This window comes from Copadichromis virginalis, linkage group LG3, assembly GCF_057382275.1.
Source record: "Copadichromis virginalis isolate Kocher_CV1m ecotype Utaka linkage group LG3, C_Virginalis_male_GT1.1, whole genome shotgun sequence".
Lineage (NCBI taxonomy): Eukaryota > Metazoa > Chordata > Actinopteri > Cichliformes > Cichlidae > Copadichromis > Copadichromis virginalis.
The window spans coordinates 52,113,029-52,127,488 of record NC_140620.1 but is presented as its reverse complement, the minus strand read 5'-3'; the positions used below and the strand labels follow the sequence as shown (position 1 = coordinate 52,127,488).

The 14,460-nt window shown below is 41.5% G+C and overlaps 1 protein-coding gene across 1 annotated transcript; it reads left to right on the top strand.

The window, feature by feature from the left end:
- The first annotated feature begins 367 nt into the window (after window positions 1-367).
- LOC146715201 (uncharacterized) lies at window positions 368-6,186 on the top strand. Its single transcript, XM_085451634.1, has 3 exons — window positions 368-624; window positions 4,578-4,681; window positions 5,125-6,186. The coding sequence occupies exons 2-3, from the start codon at window positions 4,664-4,666 to the stop codon at window positions 6,115-6,117; spliced, it is 1,011 nt and encodes a 336-aa protein (XP_085307760.1). The 5' UTR covers window positions 368-624; window positions 4,578-4,663; the 3' UTR covers window positions 6,118-6,186.
- The last annotated feature ends 8,274 nt before the right edge of the window (window positions 6,187-14,460 follow it).

Genomic DNA, 14,460 nt, shown 5'->3' with positions numbered 1-14,460 from the left:
AAAACCCAAACATTAATTATTCAAAAAAAGGTGTGAGCCCAAAAATCTCAAAACAAGAGGCAGGTACAGTGATATTTATTAACAGCATGTAGAAGTGTTACTTCTGATGCGTGGAAATCCCACAGTGGAAATATTATTATTATCATTTCTAAGAGTATAACAATTTTAATTGGAATGAAAAGAAAAGCAGAAGATCGATACCAAAACATGCAGTATCGCACACCACTACCCACAATGCATTGCGGCCTGCCGTCAATCCCGAAGCGCGCTAATTTTGAAATAACACACCACATGATTACGTTGTGCAGCTGAGTCACGTGACGCACAGCAACAAATCGCTGCAGAGCTGGGTAAAGGGGGCGGAGCAAAGTGTGTGCGCTGGAGAGGATTGAGCAGAGAGAGCTGCGTTTTCGTGAAACGGGAGTAAAGTAGTAAACCTACAGGATCATATACAACTACCTACTTTTCAATCGATATCTGCATCGATCTACCCACCGCTGTCTCTTGGATTGTAGCTGAGATCAGCGCGAACCACGTGTGTCTCAGCTTCCTGATCTGTTAACTGTGTTTGGAAAGGCTTCTAGCTTAATCACAGAGTTCTCTTGTTTGTGGGCTCATCTAAAGGTAAGCACGGAGCTAACTTTGATGTGGTTTTAGTTTATGTTTTTCTCTGGTGAGAATAATAGATTGCTTACTAGTGATGGCCAAATGAAGCTTTCCGAAGCACTGAAGCTTGTATTGAAAAACGGTTCATTACTCGAAGCTTTTCAACACAGTCCTCTCCGGTGACATCTGGTGGTGAAAATTTTGAAGAGCAGCTTGAATCTGCAAAATAAAACGGACTGCTCAATTATCACTGCTCACTCAAGAGTGGAGTTCTCTCTGATATTGGGCCACCGTTCCGTTGCTTTGAACATGTAATTGGTTTTGTTTTCTCGATTGGGGGGGCTGAAAAAAATGTAATGCGTATTTGCGTAATACATTTTGATCAATAAACTTTCCCTATTTAAACATGCACTATGGTGGCCTTTCTTTGCTCATAACTCCTTGATGTTGGTAAATACAATAAGTGAGCAATATATATAATATACATATGATAATGCACAGCACATTATGGAGTATGCCCCTGCTGTGAAGTCCTGCCTCCATCTACTTGTCGTTTAATCACTGGACAGCTGGACAGGTTCATACAAAATATTAGATTAGGCCAATTGTCCTATACATATTTTTGACCTAGGGGTGGGATTGATTGTGAACTGGAAAGGGAAAATGCTTAGGGAGCTGAGTACGGCTGCATCGTCACTGATTTGTAGAATCATTTTGATTCGATACAGGATCCGATTCAATTTGATTGGAATCTGGAAAGTTTTGCCTCAGTCAGAAATATTACAAGTCTGATCATTTAACAGTATATATCCATAATTTCGTATCTATTAAAAGAAAGCTGACACATGTGAGACTTAATTAGAGATGTAAACAGAGAGTTATGAAACCTGCAGCTGCAGAAGCCAGCGAAAAAAAAAGAGGCAAACACAGCGCGGACCCGCCGACACATCAAAATCTGATTCTGACGTGTCGGGTCCACGCTCTGTGTTCACGTTTGTATGCAGAATCCGTAAACCTGCTCCCAGTTACTGTTTTAGCTTCATGGTGTTTGACGACATGTTGTGAGGTTTAACCTGAGATGCTGGCGTTTCAGGCATAATAACGTTAATTTACAAATCGACACGGGATTTTAATGAATCAATATCACTTTATTCAATTTAGCATGGATTGTAATCAGAAAAGCGATAATCAAAACCCACCCCTAATCAAGAACTTGCAAAGTAAAAACATGATCAATGTAAGGTAGCCCTTTTGTTATTTACAGTTAACAAGAGGATTAGTGTTACTGTGCGCTGGCTGAGTCTGTTTCTTTTCTTAGAAATAGTTTCTCCTGCCCTGGAGAAAATCCACTTGCATGGAACAGAAGAGGCTGTGGAGTGCAGGAACTACACTGCAAGTTGGTAGATATGCAGGTATTCCTGGGTCCTGCAGACTATCACCTAAAAACAATAAACAAAATGATTTTCTAAACTGTGTAGCAATGTCATGTACGTATAGTGTCAAATACATTTTTGTAGTCTTCATCAGCTTTAATTCACATGGAAGTGTTCCTAAAGTCATATGCTGTAATGATATTTACATTATGAAAACATGATTTTGGACATTTCAAGTTTTTCACTTCGGCAGATAAAATGAATTGAGCAAAATCAACTCAAAATATTCCCACACGCCAGAACGTCCTCTCTTCCTCGCTGGCTCCATATCTGTCAGTGGAATGATCACCTCGTCGCTATCTGTCACCATCAACACACTCCACGAATCCCGTGGATGATTCACTTCCTTATATCTGTTTGAATCAGGTACCGAAGCAGTTACGTGCGTAATGAAGCTTTGGACGTCACTGGTCACGTGACTTTTGCCAAACGAAGCAAGCCTCGACACAGTGCTTCTGAACCAGTGTGTTGTTTTTTTCGACACACGCTCCAGAGCGTCAGCTTCAAGCGGGCCATCACATTGAAGTTAGGGAGACTGTAGAGTTTGTGATTGCTTGCAATATTATAATATGGCGGTTGCTAGGAGGTAAGAATACATATAACAAAATAATCTTGGAATATGAACAAAAGGATGGAGTGCAGGGGAGGAGAACAACCAACCCCCAGGACATGAAGCCGCGGGTACAAGCCTGGGGGAGGGCAATCAGCCTTTAGTGGACAATTATGTTATGAAAAAGGACGTATTAACTACTACAAAACACTGACCTTTGTGGAAATGCTTGGAGCAGACTAACATGTGAGCTGGAGTGTTCTGCGACGTTATATTTGTCTTCGAATGGTGTGAAATGTGAAAGCCTGCATGCCATAGTTTGCCCTAGTGACAAGCCTGCATGCTTGCCACTAGGGCTGGGCCATATTATACCGTTCACGGTAATACCGGTACAATGTTAGGCAACGATAAGAAAATGGACTATTGCGATAGAATATGGGTAAAACACGCATGCGCAGTGCCTTTGTTTTCATACGCACATGGCCGAAAAAGCATGGCGGCAACAGAGAATGAGAAGGGAGAAAGCGGATCGTTGAGTGAAATGGATGAACCAGAATTAGTTTGTAAAAATGGTTCCACTTCAGTAATGTGGAGCTGGTTTGGTGTTTGTCCGTCAGATACACAACAAAGCACATTTTTTTTTGTAGAAAAAGCAAGCGGGCCCTCATTATTGCCATATTTGTTGGACTAAGGCGCTCGTAAATCTGGGAGTAATCTGGGTCCTAAACTCCGTCCCTTCAGGTCCCAAAGTCAAACGAACACTTCAGCATCACTGAGTTAAAAACTTCTAAATTCTTTCTTAAATCTCTGAAGGATGTGGCCCTGCCACTACCCGATCTGTACCAGAAACCAGATACAATGCCGGACACTGTTTCTTCTTCTTCTTCGATGTTTATCAGTGGCTTGTACATGCATGTACATGCAGTGCTGCCGTCTTCCTTTTCAGTCAGTTATTACGCTCTTTAATCCTACTATGTATTTCTGCTTCTTTCGGGCTTTTACAAAGCTTCAAAAAAAAGAAAAATATATATATATATTAGGGGTGCAACGATACACAAAATTCACAATTCAGTTCGATATTTTTTCAATAGAAAAAAATTTTCATGCCTTTGTAATTTGTCATTTATTAAAATTATAAATATATATTTTAACAAGTACAGTTTTTAAATTTAATGTTGCTGAAACAACCAAGTAATAAAAAAATAAATCTATCTGATTGAGGAATCACTCATCTTTGGAAATGAGAGTTTATTACAGAGAAATGTCTCTTTCCTAAATAAAAGCTATACTATACGCTTCTTCTGGGCTATATTCTCAGCAGCATATTAAACACATCAGGTCCCAATAAGGAGAATCGTGTGCTAATGACTCTGGTAAAGTTTGTAGCATGTGTGCTTGTTGTTTTAGTCTGCTTCCACTTGTCTTTGCACTAGGATGATGTCGGCGTAAATGTGCAGTCCTATACATTGTGTTCCCACTAGTGCTGTCAGCGTTAATCTGAAATGACGTTAACGCCACAACACGGCAAATCTCCGTTAACGAGCTACCGCGGGGCTAACTGCGCTAACACAATAGTTCCCACCCATGTAATTGAGCATTGCGTGGCACATCCAACATACTGTTTTACTTTTGTCCATGACGCGCTTACCTTCAGGGTCATACTTCACATGAAGACCAAAATAGTTCCAAAGGCCAGATCTGAATGAGGGTGGGGGGGGGGGGGTTCAATTTGCCATGTTACAACGAGCTTAGCTACTGTCTTGCTAGCTTGTGCTGCGCTCAGTGGATCTGCGCTCGACAGTGGAGCCTAGGCGGAGTAGTCGAATGCAGATCCACTGAGCTCTCAACACAGACAGCATTATCAGAAGAAAAGTTGATAAAATAAATTAAAATTTTGTATTGTTTGATACATATGCGTACCGAACCGAAAGCACTGTATCGAACGGTTCAATATCGATATCGATTGATACTTTTTTTTTTTACAACAGGAGTAACAGGAGCAGAAGAGTCTGTTGGAGCAGCAGAGGAACAATTTCAGCCATTTGGACTCAGCTCAGCCACTACAGAGGAAAAAATGTCTTCAACACAAAAGGTGAGAAAAACATCACAGACAACACAACACTTATTGAAACTGTGTGTTCAGCTGGTTGGTTTTTAAAAACCCGTTAACAGCAGCTTTATCTTTTCTATCCTGGGCTCATCCATATATACAGAATCTACATTCAAAATCAGAAACCACAGAAGTCACAAGAAAATACAAAGATCATATTTTATCTACACACATTGAAACAACAATATCATCAGTTGAACTGAAAAAAATTTTGTGAAATAAAAGATTTTCTCCGCTGATCAATATTTCCTAATGTCATTTTAATTATACCTCTCTTTGTGTCACATCATTGTAATGTGATACTATCACCAGAAGGTGGTGGTAACACACCAGCAATGTGTTTGTTGACATGTTTGATTCCACTGACGGAGGGAGTTTCAGTTTGTTCCACGACTGCATTTCACTCACTGCCTCTGTCACTGCAGGACCAACATGGAGCAAGAAGTCAGCACTCTCAGGAGGCTGACAAACCTCACAGAAGAAAGGGAGAGAAAACGTACAGCTGTGACTTGTGTGGAAAGTCTTTTACCCTGGCTGGAGCCTTAAAAACACACCAACTCATCCACAGTGGAGTTAAAGCATACAGCTGTGAGTTGTGTGGAAAGTCTTTTATCCTGGCTGAAGATTTAAAGAAACACCAACTCATCCACAGTGGAGTTAAAGCATACAGCTGTGACTTGTGTGGAAAGTCTTTTACCCTGGCTGGAGCCTTAAAGAAACACCAACTCATCCACAGTGGAGTTAAAGCATACAGCTGTGACTTGTGTGGAAAGTCTTTTACCTGGGCTGGAAACTTAAAGAAACACCAACTCATCCACAGTGGAGTTAAAGCATACAGCTGTGACTTGTGTGGAAAGTCTTTTGCCCGGGCAGGAGACTTAAAGAAACACCAACTCATCCACAGTGGAGTTAAAGCATACAGCTGTGACTTGTGTGGAAAGTCTTTTACCCTGGCTGAAGATTTAAAGAAACACCAACTCATCCACAGTGGAGTTAAATCTTACAGCTGTGAATTGTGTGGAAAGTCTTTTACCCTGGCTGGAGCCTTAAAAACACACCAACTCATCCACAGTGGAGTTAAAGCATACAGCTGTGACTTGTGTGGAAAGTCTTTTGCCCGGGCAGGAGACTTAAAGAAACACCAACTCATCCACAGTGGATTTAAACCTTACAGCTGTGAGTTGTGTGGAAAGTCTTTTACCCTGGCTGGAGGCTTAAAAAAACACCAACTCATCCACAGTGGATTTAAAGCGTACAGCTGTGAATTGTGTGGAAAGTCTTTTACCCAGGCAGGAGACTTAAAAAGACACCAACTCATCCACAGTGGAGTTAAAGCGTACAGCTGTGAATTGTGTGGAAAGTCTTTTACCCTGGCTGGAGGCTTAAAAAAACACCAACTCATCCACAGTGTAGTTTAAGCACACTACTGTGACTTGTGTTGTAAAGCTTTTGCTCAAAGTCGAAACTTACAGAAGCATCTAGTTACCCATTCTGGAATTAAGGTGTACAGCTGCGATTTTTGTGGAAAAAGGTTCAGTGACAAACAGTACCGAAATATTCACCTACGGATTTACACTGGAAATTATGTTTCCTGCTGTGATCAGTGTGGGAAACTGTTTACAACAGATGCACAGTTACAACGACACATGTTTAGCCACTCTGAGGAGAGACCTTACAAAAGTGAACTGTGTGAGAAGACTTTTAAAGTTCCACATCACCTGAAAAAAACACCAACAGATCCACACCAGAAATTAACTCTACAAGTGCAGTTACTGTGAGGATGTATTGATTTTTTTTATCTTGTAATTTTAACCTGATTGTTTGGAACAGGTCTGATCAATAAACTTATGGAGTTATACTGAATGAACAGTTTGGAAAAATGAAGAGTCATTTTCGCTTGGTAAGCTGAGTGTTTTAATGTAAACAGTAAAACGTAGTTGGACATTGGCAGAGATCACTTACGCTGTCACTGTTTAGAAGCAGAGCAACACAGATGGATCCAGTTCTCAACCCTGTCGTCACTGTAGTGTAGTCACCTCCAATCATCAACGGGACCTTAAACCACGTCAACGTAGACACACTGGGCCCTATTTCAGGAAGCCGGTTTAGAAAACTCAGAGTGAAAAACGATACTCAGGGTTGAGTAACCCTGAACTGTCCAACTCGGAATATTCTGTTTCAGAAAGGCTGATAACAAGTAGTTCAATCAACGCGGAGTTGCTTTAACCCCAAGTTAAGCGCGCACACGAGGATACATAAAGCCCTGATTAGTGGAGCACAGATTAAGCGAGTCACCATGGAGACAGAGGGAAAGAAGGCGCGGTCAATGTATTTTACAGCGCTTGAGGCTGAAATTCTGATGGCAGCATATGCTGATAACATGCAAATTTTGCAGAAAAAAAGTAACACAGCCTCAGCTGCAAAAGAAAGGGAGCATGCATGGCAAAACATAGCTGACAGTCAATGCGTGAGTGTTAATTTAAACATTGATCTAGGGATTTCCACCCATTTAACACGTTATTTATTATATTTCATTTTTTATTTTATACATTTTATTTCGTGATGTGATGTGAGCGCAGGTGCAACCCAACAGGCTCCAAACGTTCCTGGCAACAAGTAAAAATGAAATATAAAAATATAGTCCAAACAGGTAAGGTGAAATTGTATTATGAGCCATAGTGCTTGATCTGTTTGTCCTATGTAAATCAATTGCAGTTAGAGGCTACATTAATTTCCCGCTCTAATCACTCTCTCCCGGCGGAGAGCTCTGCGGAGAATTTGGGCTTCAACATCTACTGGCTCTTCAAGGAAGGGGCACGCCATGTCTGACCTACAGTCAGGTTTCCGACAAAGAGGCGGAGAAAGTCAGGGTTAGTTGAAGTAAACCTGCTAGGGGGCAGGTTAGCTTCACGGAGTGTGTCGTCATAGTAACTCACTCAGGATTAATCTAAACTCGCTTTGTGAAACCGAAAACCCAGAGTTTTCGTTAACTCAGGGTATACTTACTCAGAGTTTGCACTAAACCGGCTTCCTGAAATAGGGCCCTGGAGACAAAATGAACTACTGCAAAGAATGTGGGAGAGGCTTCCACACACCAAGTACATTAAAAATACATGAACTCTTCCACAGTGGGGTCAAACAGCACATCTGTGACTAGTGTGGGTCATCCTTCACCACTGCACGTGAGCTTAACGAACAAGAATTAGCAAATCCACACAGGAGAGACACCATACAAGTGCAGACACTGTGACAAAAACTTCTCACAATCAGGTCATCGTAACAAACATGATTGTACACACATGGAAGCGAACTTCAGCTCTGACCAGTGTGACAAGAGCTTCAGGAATCTCAGTTCATACTCCAAACACAAACGATTCCACGCTGTAAATAAACTGTTTCACTGTTACCAATGTGCCAAAACATACACTTCATTATCTGCTCTGTGCAAACATCAGCCTGATCATGCATGGGTCCGTTCTTCGTACCTCGCCAAGTAAGTTAGCTGGATTTGATTGTTGACAATTTTGCGTGATCTTGGATTGTTCAGTTCTCCGAAGCTCATCCGGGACTTGCTGTCATAGCAACAGATCCGTAAGCGTAAACCTGCTTGGGAGCAGGCTTACTTTATGTAAACAGGATTAGATTGCGGCCACTCAGGTATGTCCGCTTCATTTATACGAAAGCAACAGCGATATTTTATCACTATATTTCCATAAATAAATATTATCAATGTAACTAAAGATAATGCAGTATTTGATTCTTTTATTGATTTCATACAGATACATACAGGTCATTTCCTAAAAAAAGGGAAATGTACTATTGACATTCTATTACATGTATTTGATTATTTCAGATGTAATTCATATTTTAGAGTAGTAATAGTAAATTACTTCGTGTAATCAAGATGAGAGACCACAGCTATAAAAGTGAAGGTGGATTTGGGAAGTCTGTCGCAGCCATGTCCTGTCCGTTTGTACACGAGCAACCCATTGCGGAAGGTGCAAGATTGATAAGGAGAGTTTTCAGAATTCAGCGTATACTGCGTGATAGACAGGATCCTTTAGCTCAGCGCGACAGTGTGCTCATAGAGAGATATCGATTTTCCCGTGAGGGTATTATTCACTTAACCAACTTGTTGACGAGAGGGTGCAGGACCACCACCTGTCTTTTTTTGCTCTGCCCTTTTCTTGGTTACACAGCTGTAGCAACTCCACCAGTGTGTGAATGTGAGAGTGAATGAATAGTGGCATTGTAAAGCGCTTTGGGTGCCTTGAAAAGCGCTATATAAATCCAATCCATTATTATTATTATTATTATTAATAAATTACTTACGAGTTTAATTTGTCAGCAACTTTCGTCCAGCCCTCTCTCCTTGCTTTTGCAGCCTTTGCAGTGTTCCCTTGCGTTTTAATTAAACCCTGAAACTCCTGAAATCCCTCAATCAGGAGTTCTTGCTCTGCTGCCGAAAAATACCGAGCGTGCTCCTTCGACATTTTCGCCGACCAATCAAAGGGTTGCAGATCAATGTTTCTACTATCGATGCGTAGCCCCTGTTGGGCCACCCAGTGATCTCACATTACTTCATCCAGCTGTACTAATCGTCAACAACAGGTGTGTTTGGAGACCCGGAATAGCGAGCTCAAAGTTGGCGCGATGATTTGAACTTGGATGTGTCATTTGATCTTGGATGTAGTAAGCGAGGTAGGGATGGGTATCGAAACCCGGTTCTTGTTGAGAACCGGTTCCCACTGTTTCAATTCCTTGGAATTGTTTGCCATTTTTGCAATTGATTCTCTTAGCGATTCCAGTCGCCCCGAATGATGTCACCACGTTGCGGAGCGTCATTTACCTGGCAGGAAACACGGCGGTTCAAACGCTCAAAAGTTTGGTTATACTTTACGAGAACGGATGACAACAGGGCAACTTGCAATACTTGCAAAGTAGATATTTCATTTAAGGGAGGAAACACTACGAATATGCAAAAGCATTTACTCACAAAACACGTGATAACCTGAAATGAATGTCATGTTTTTAATTCCGCTCTCCGGACTCGTGAATCTCAACCCAGCAGCAGCGGTAACGTTTGCACGTCCTGTCCCGTTAATGCGGCAGGTAAATAATCAACAGTGCATATTATGTTAGCGCGATCTGCCTTATTGCAAAACCTGCCATTACTGTGCGCTGCATTTAGGTGACCATGATGAGAGAGACAGACAGATTCTGGCTCAGATGCTGGCAGTTCTCGCTGCAGTCTACCGGTAGCATCTCCTTTCAGGCCAGGATAGACGAATGTCACCAAGCAGTGACTAAGTTTGTGGTAAAAGGCTTGCACCTTGCACAGCAGATGCCCCCAATTTTCGGTAAGTGAATGTGTTTAATTGTAGGCAGGGACATTACTGGATATTCTTGTGTAATTGCTACATAATAATTTATGTTATACTTTGTTATTGCTACAGAAGAATATTTTTTTTATTATTCTACATTTACAATTTTTTTTTTCCTGGGACCCTGTGACACCCCATTGAAGAGCCGTAGGCTGGATCTCTTAACCCTTTAAGACCTACCATAGAACCAAGTCCGCCAGAGCTTATATTATATTTTTACATGCTGTGGAGCCATTTTTGGGAGCATTTCAAGTTGCTATACATCAATACAACCATTATAGCCCAAATTTTAATAATATGTATGCATTAAGTGCATAGTAATTACATAAATTGCAAAAAAAGTGCAATAAACTACAAAAAAATTGAAAATCGTTTTTGATTTTTTAACATATATTTCTAGTTAGAGAAATTTAAGAGGCTTATCCCTCAAAACTGTAAATACAAAAAAGTTGCACAAACTAGTTTCCCACCACAGAAAACTTATTTTGAGTGTCTTCATAGTTTTATTTTTGAAATACACCAATTTTCATATACTGCAGGAAAAACGAAAATAAATATTATAATGCAAATTTGCAAAATAACAGCATATGCATCAAAATAAACTATTTCCAGCAGTGCAATATGAGTCCTCAGCATCCCAGAAACGACACAGAAAGTCATAAAGTCAAACATAACTTTTAAAAACACCAGTATAGGCTCATGGTAAAAAACTACATTTCCGCAAAATGACGTCACTTCCGGTTTCGGCCATGTCATGGCGGACATGCGACAGTTCACGCTGATGGACGTAGGAAGTGTTACAAACAGCTGATCGGATCGGCGAAGTGTGTTTCTGGAATATTATGTTTTTGTTGCTGCAAGCGCTTTTTATGCAATTTTTGCAAAGCTATATGTGGAAGGAAACTGTGACCTAGGACAAGCTGATGGCATAAGATGTAAGTACAACTCCTCCGGTTTCATATGCAAAAAAAAATTATTGTGCTAGCTTACGTGATTGCAGTGCTACCGGGATTTTAAAATAGTTACGCAAAATGGAGCGTGTCCGCTCCGATCGGCTTTAAAGGGTTAAGATCTCACTGCTGGGTTTGTAAGGCCATGTTACTCCTAAATTTCTATCTTGTTCAAAGAGAAGATATAAAACAAAGTTCTAAGCTAGCTTAGTGTTCTCCTTTTTAAAAAAAAAAAAAAGAATCAATAAGAGAATCGATAAAGAATCAAATTGTTAAACAGAATCGAAAATGGAATCGGAATCGTGAAAATCTTATCAATACCCATCCTTAAAGCGAGGTACGAAGAACGGACCCCTGGACTGAAATCACTGAATCACAATGAATCTGAAGAGAGAGAAAGATCCTCTTCTGGCTTCAGGGTTGGACTTAAAAACCTTGAGATCAGGCTCCACAGAGTTCAGATGGAATCTCCTGTAAAGAGTGTCAGCTGATGTCACATTTGGATCTGATGAGGTAGCTCTGATTTCTGGACCTGCAGTGAATAATCCTGAATGTTACATTTAGGAAGCTGCATGTATAGATATGTACATCTATACATGCAGCTTCTCTGTCACTGTCACTACATGCAGGGCGATCAAAATTACTGATATGGATATATATATCAATTTCTTTCATTTGAACTTTCTTAGTTTTTCCAAAATTAACTTCTTTTTGTTAAAATGTATTCATTTCAAAGAAATGTTAAATGTTAAAAACGGCAGCACACATAAGGACCCTTTTGTTAATTCAAATTCTATTAAACATCTATTTTTGGCTCCTCCTTTCACTTTAGTGTATTTACTGTATCGTTGAAGTCCACATGTTGTTTTAATGAATTAATTTTGATCCACATGTTCTGCAGCTGTTTTCTTGTTAATTTGAAGTTTGCATTATGAAATCCTGATAATGTTAAAGCGTTAGTTATATTTTATGAACTCTGTGTAAAGTTTGTCTTATTAAACAGTTTGGTGTGAAAAATAAAGAAATGGTCTCAGAACAAGAAGTTTGAGCCCTGATTTCAGATTCAAACTAATTTTTCGGTGGTACATGTGGAGGTTTCTCAGGGGAGGAGACTTGGCTGTTCTCCACTCACACTGGCTGAAATGGTGAAAATGCTGTTATCATAGGATGAAATGAGGATTTGTTCCTCATTAACGAGTTGGGGGCACAAAAAATACTTTTCTTTCTTATTCTCATTTAAAATATCTAGCTTTTATTAAATAATTATCTGAATCTTGCGAACAAAGTTTTTATCTGACGTAAAATGTATAGAAATCATACATATACCAATAAGACAGTGTACATCACTGTCACAACAGCATTTGTTTTCATTCAAAGGCTTTTTGGCTTTAATACCTGGTGGGCCGGTCTCTAGTCAAAATGCCCGATTTTTTTGTCCCAGTCCAGCAGTGTCACCATGCCAGCTGACTGTATGTCATCATCAGCCAGTGTTGTTCTTAGTGGTTAAAATCTCATTCTAATAAGAGTTAAAAGCGCATTCGGTTTTTAGGTTTACAGGGTTACTGAATTATGGTTAACGGTTGGTAGAATTTTTTTTTAACATTATCTGCCAATTACATCTGCCACCCTTCTCCAAATCTGTGCCCTTACCTGGCCCCCCCCAACAAAAATTTTCTAGACACGCACACACCACTGCTTGGTGGGTATGCAAGTGAAGAGAGAGACTACATCAAAGGACACCATGGTTTCATCTGGATCCAAGGTAAGTTTCTGGACCTTGTCGGTGAGTTCTTGATGTGGTGTGCGGTGTTTCCCACGAGAGGTGCAAGGATGGTAGCAAGTAGTGGTGGGCTGGTGGGGGTTGTTAAGTTGTTTACATATTAATTATATATATATCCATCCATCCATCCATCTTCATCCGCTTTATCCGGGGCCGGGTCGCGGGGGCAGCAGCCTAAGCAAAGAGGCCCAGACCTCCCTCTCCCCAGCCACCTCCTCCAGCTTATCCGGGGGAATACCAAGGCGTTCCCAGGCCAGCCGAGAGATATAATCTCTCCAGCGTGTCCTGGGTCTGCCCCGGGGCCTCCTCCCGGTGGGACATGCCTGGAACACCTCACCCAGGAGGCGCCCAGGGGGCATCCTTGTCAGATGCCCGAACCACCTCAGCTGGCTCCTTTCGAAAATATTATATATATTTTATATATATTTTTTTGTTGTTGAGAATTTTAATTGTAATTTTTGTATTATAGTTTATCAACAGTATTTGTTTTAATTTGTTTACTGGTTTGCGTGCACTTAAGATTTAAAAAAAAAAAAAAAAAAAGATCGCCACCAGGGCAGACTCGATGGCATTTTCATGCTTCGCAGCATCATTTATTCTTACAATAATCACACGGTTGCTGTAACAGTACTTTCAACGGCTTCAGCTCTCCCACTGGCAGCCGTACACATCACCACCACCAACCCTGCAGCGGCATCGCAGAACACACCCTGCCACATACCCCCCTCGCCCGCTTCACCTCACCTCGCGAGCAGGCGAGGGAATCGACCCAGACCATCGACGCCCCATGCCCCAGCCCAGCGACAGGGAAGTGTCCACTCTGGCGGTCGCCCGCGCCTCCAGCGGAAGCCCCGGAGCTGGCCTGATGGCCACCCATATGGCAAGCAGCAGCGGCGCAGTAGGCGTGGAAGTGAGCTGGGGCTCACAGGCAGCTATGCAGATGGCCGGCACGCAGGACTGTGCAGCCTGCGTGCCGAAGTGGACAGCATGCACCCCCGCACACCTCGACCTCCGTCTCTCCGCCTCCGGCTCGCCCCAAGCTGTGCGCTGTCCACCCTTACAGTGATCACACGGTTGCTGTAACAGTAGCCTACATTCAACGGCTGCAACCCTCCTGCTGCCAGCTGTACACATCAACACCAAAAACAACAACAGCACAAGCAGCGCACAGGTTTTAAGCCGGCGAGGCATCATTGTAGATGCCGTGAAGGTGAGTCCATCTCATCTGCAGCGGCATCGCAGACCACGAGCCGCAACAATGATAAAACATTTTTTATTTAATTATAAATAAATAATTTCTCCTAATTATGTCCTGGGTTTTAACTAATTAATTATACCAAAGGAAACATCACACAAACACTTAAGGTCATGAAAATTAATTGCGATTTAGCAATTCAATGAGGCATCCACCTTATTTATTGAAACGTATCGTATCAGTATTGGTATCAGCGATACTGGCCCGAATTTACTTGGTATCGGATTGATACCAAAATATGCAGTATCGCACACCACTAGTTTTTGGGAGTTCCCTTTCAGTCGATTCACTCGGTACAACACGTAAGCATGGGATATCACGCCCTCGCGTGTCCTGGCTGAAGAAACCTTTAATCACGCCTTTAAGGCAGATGACGTGTGATGACGCGCGCA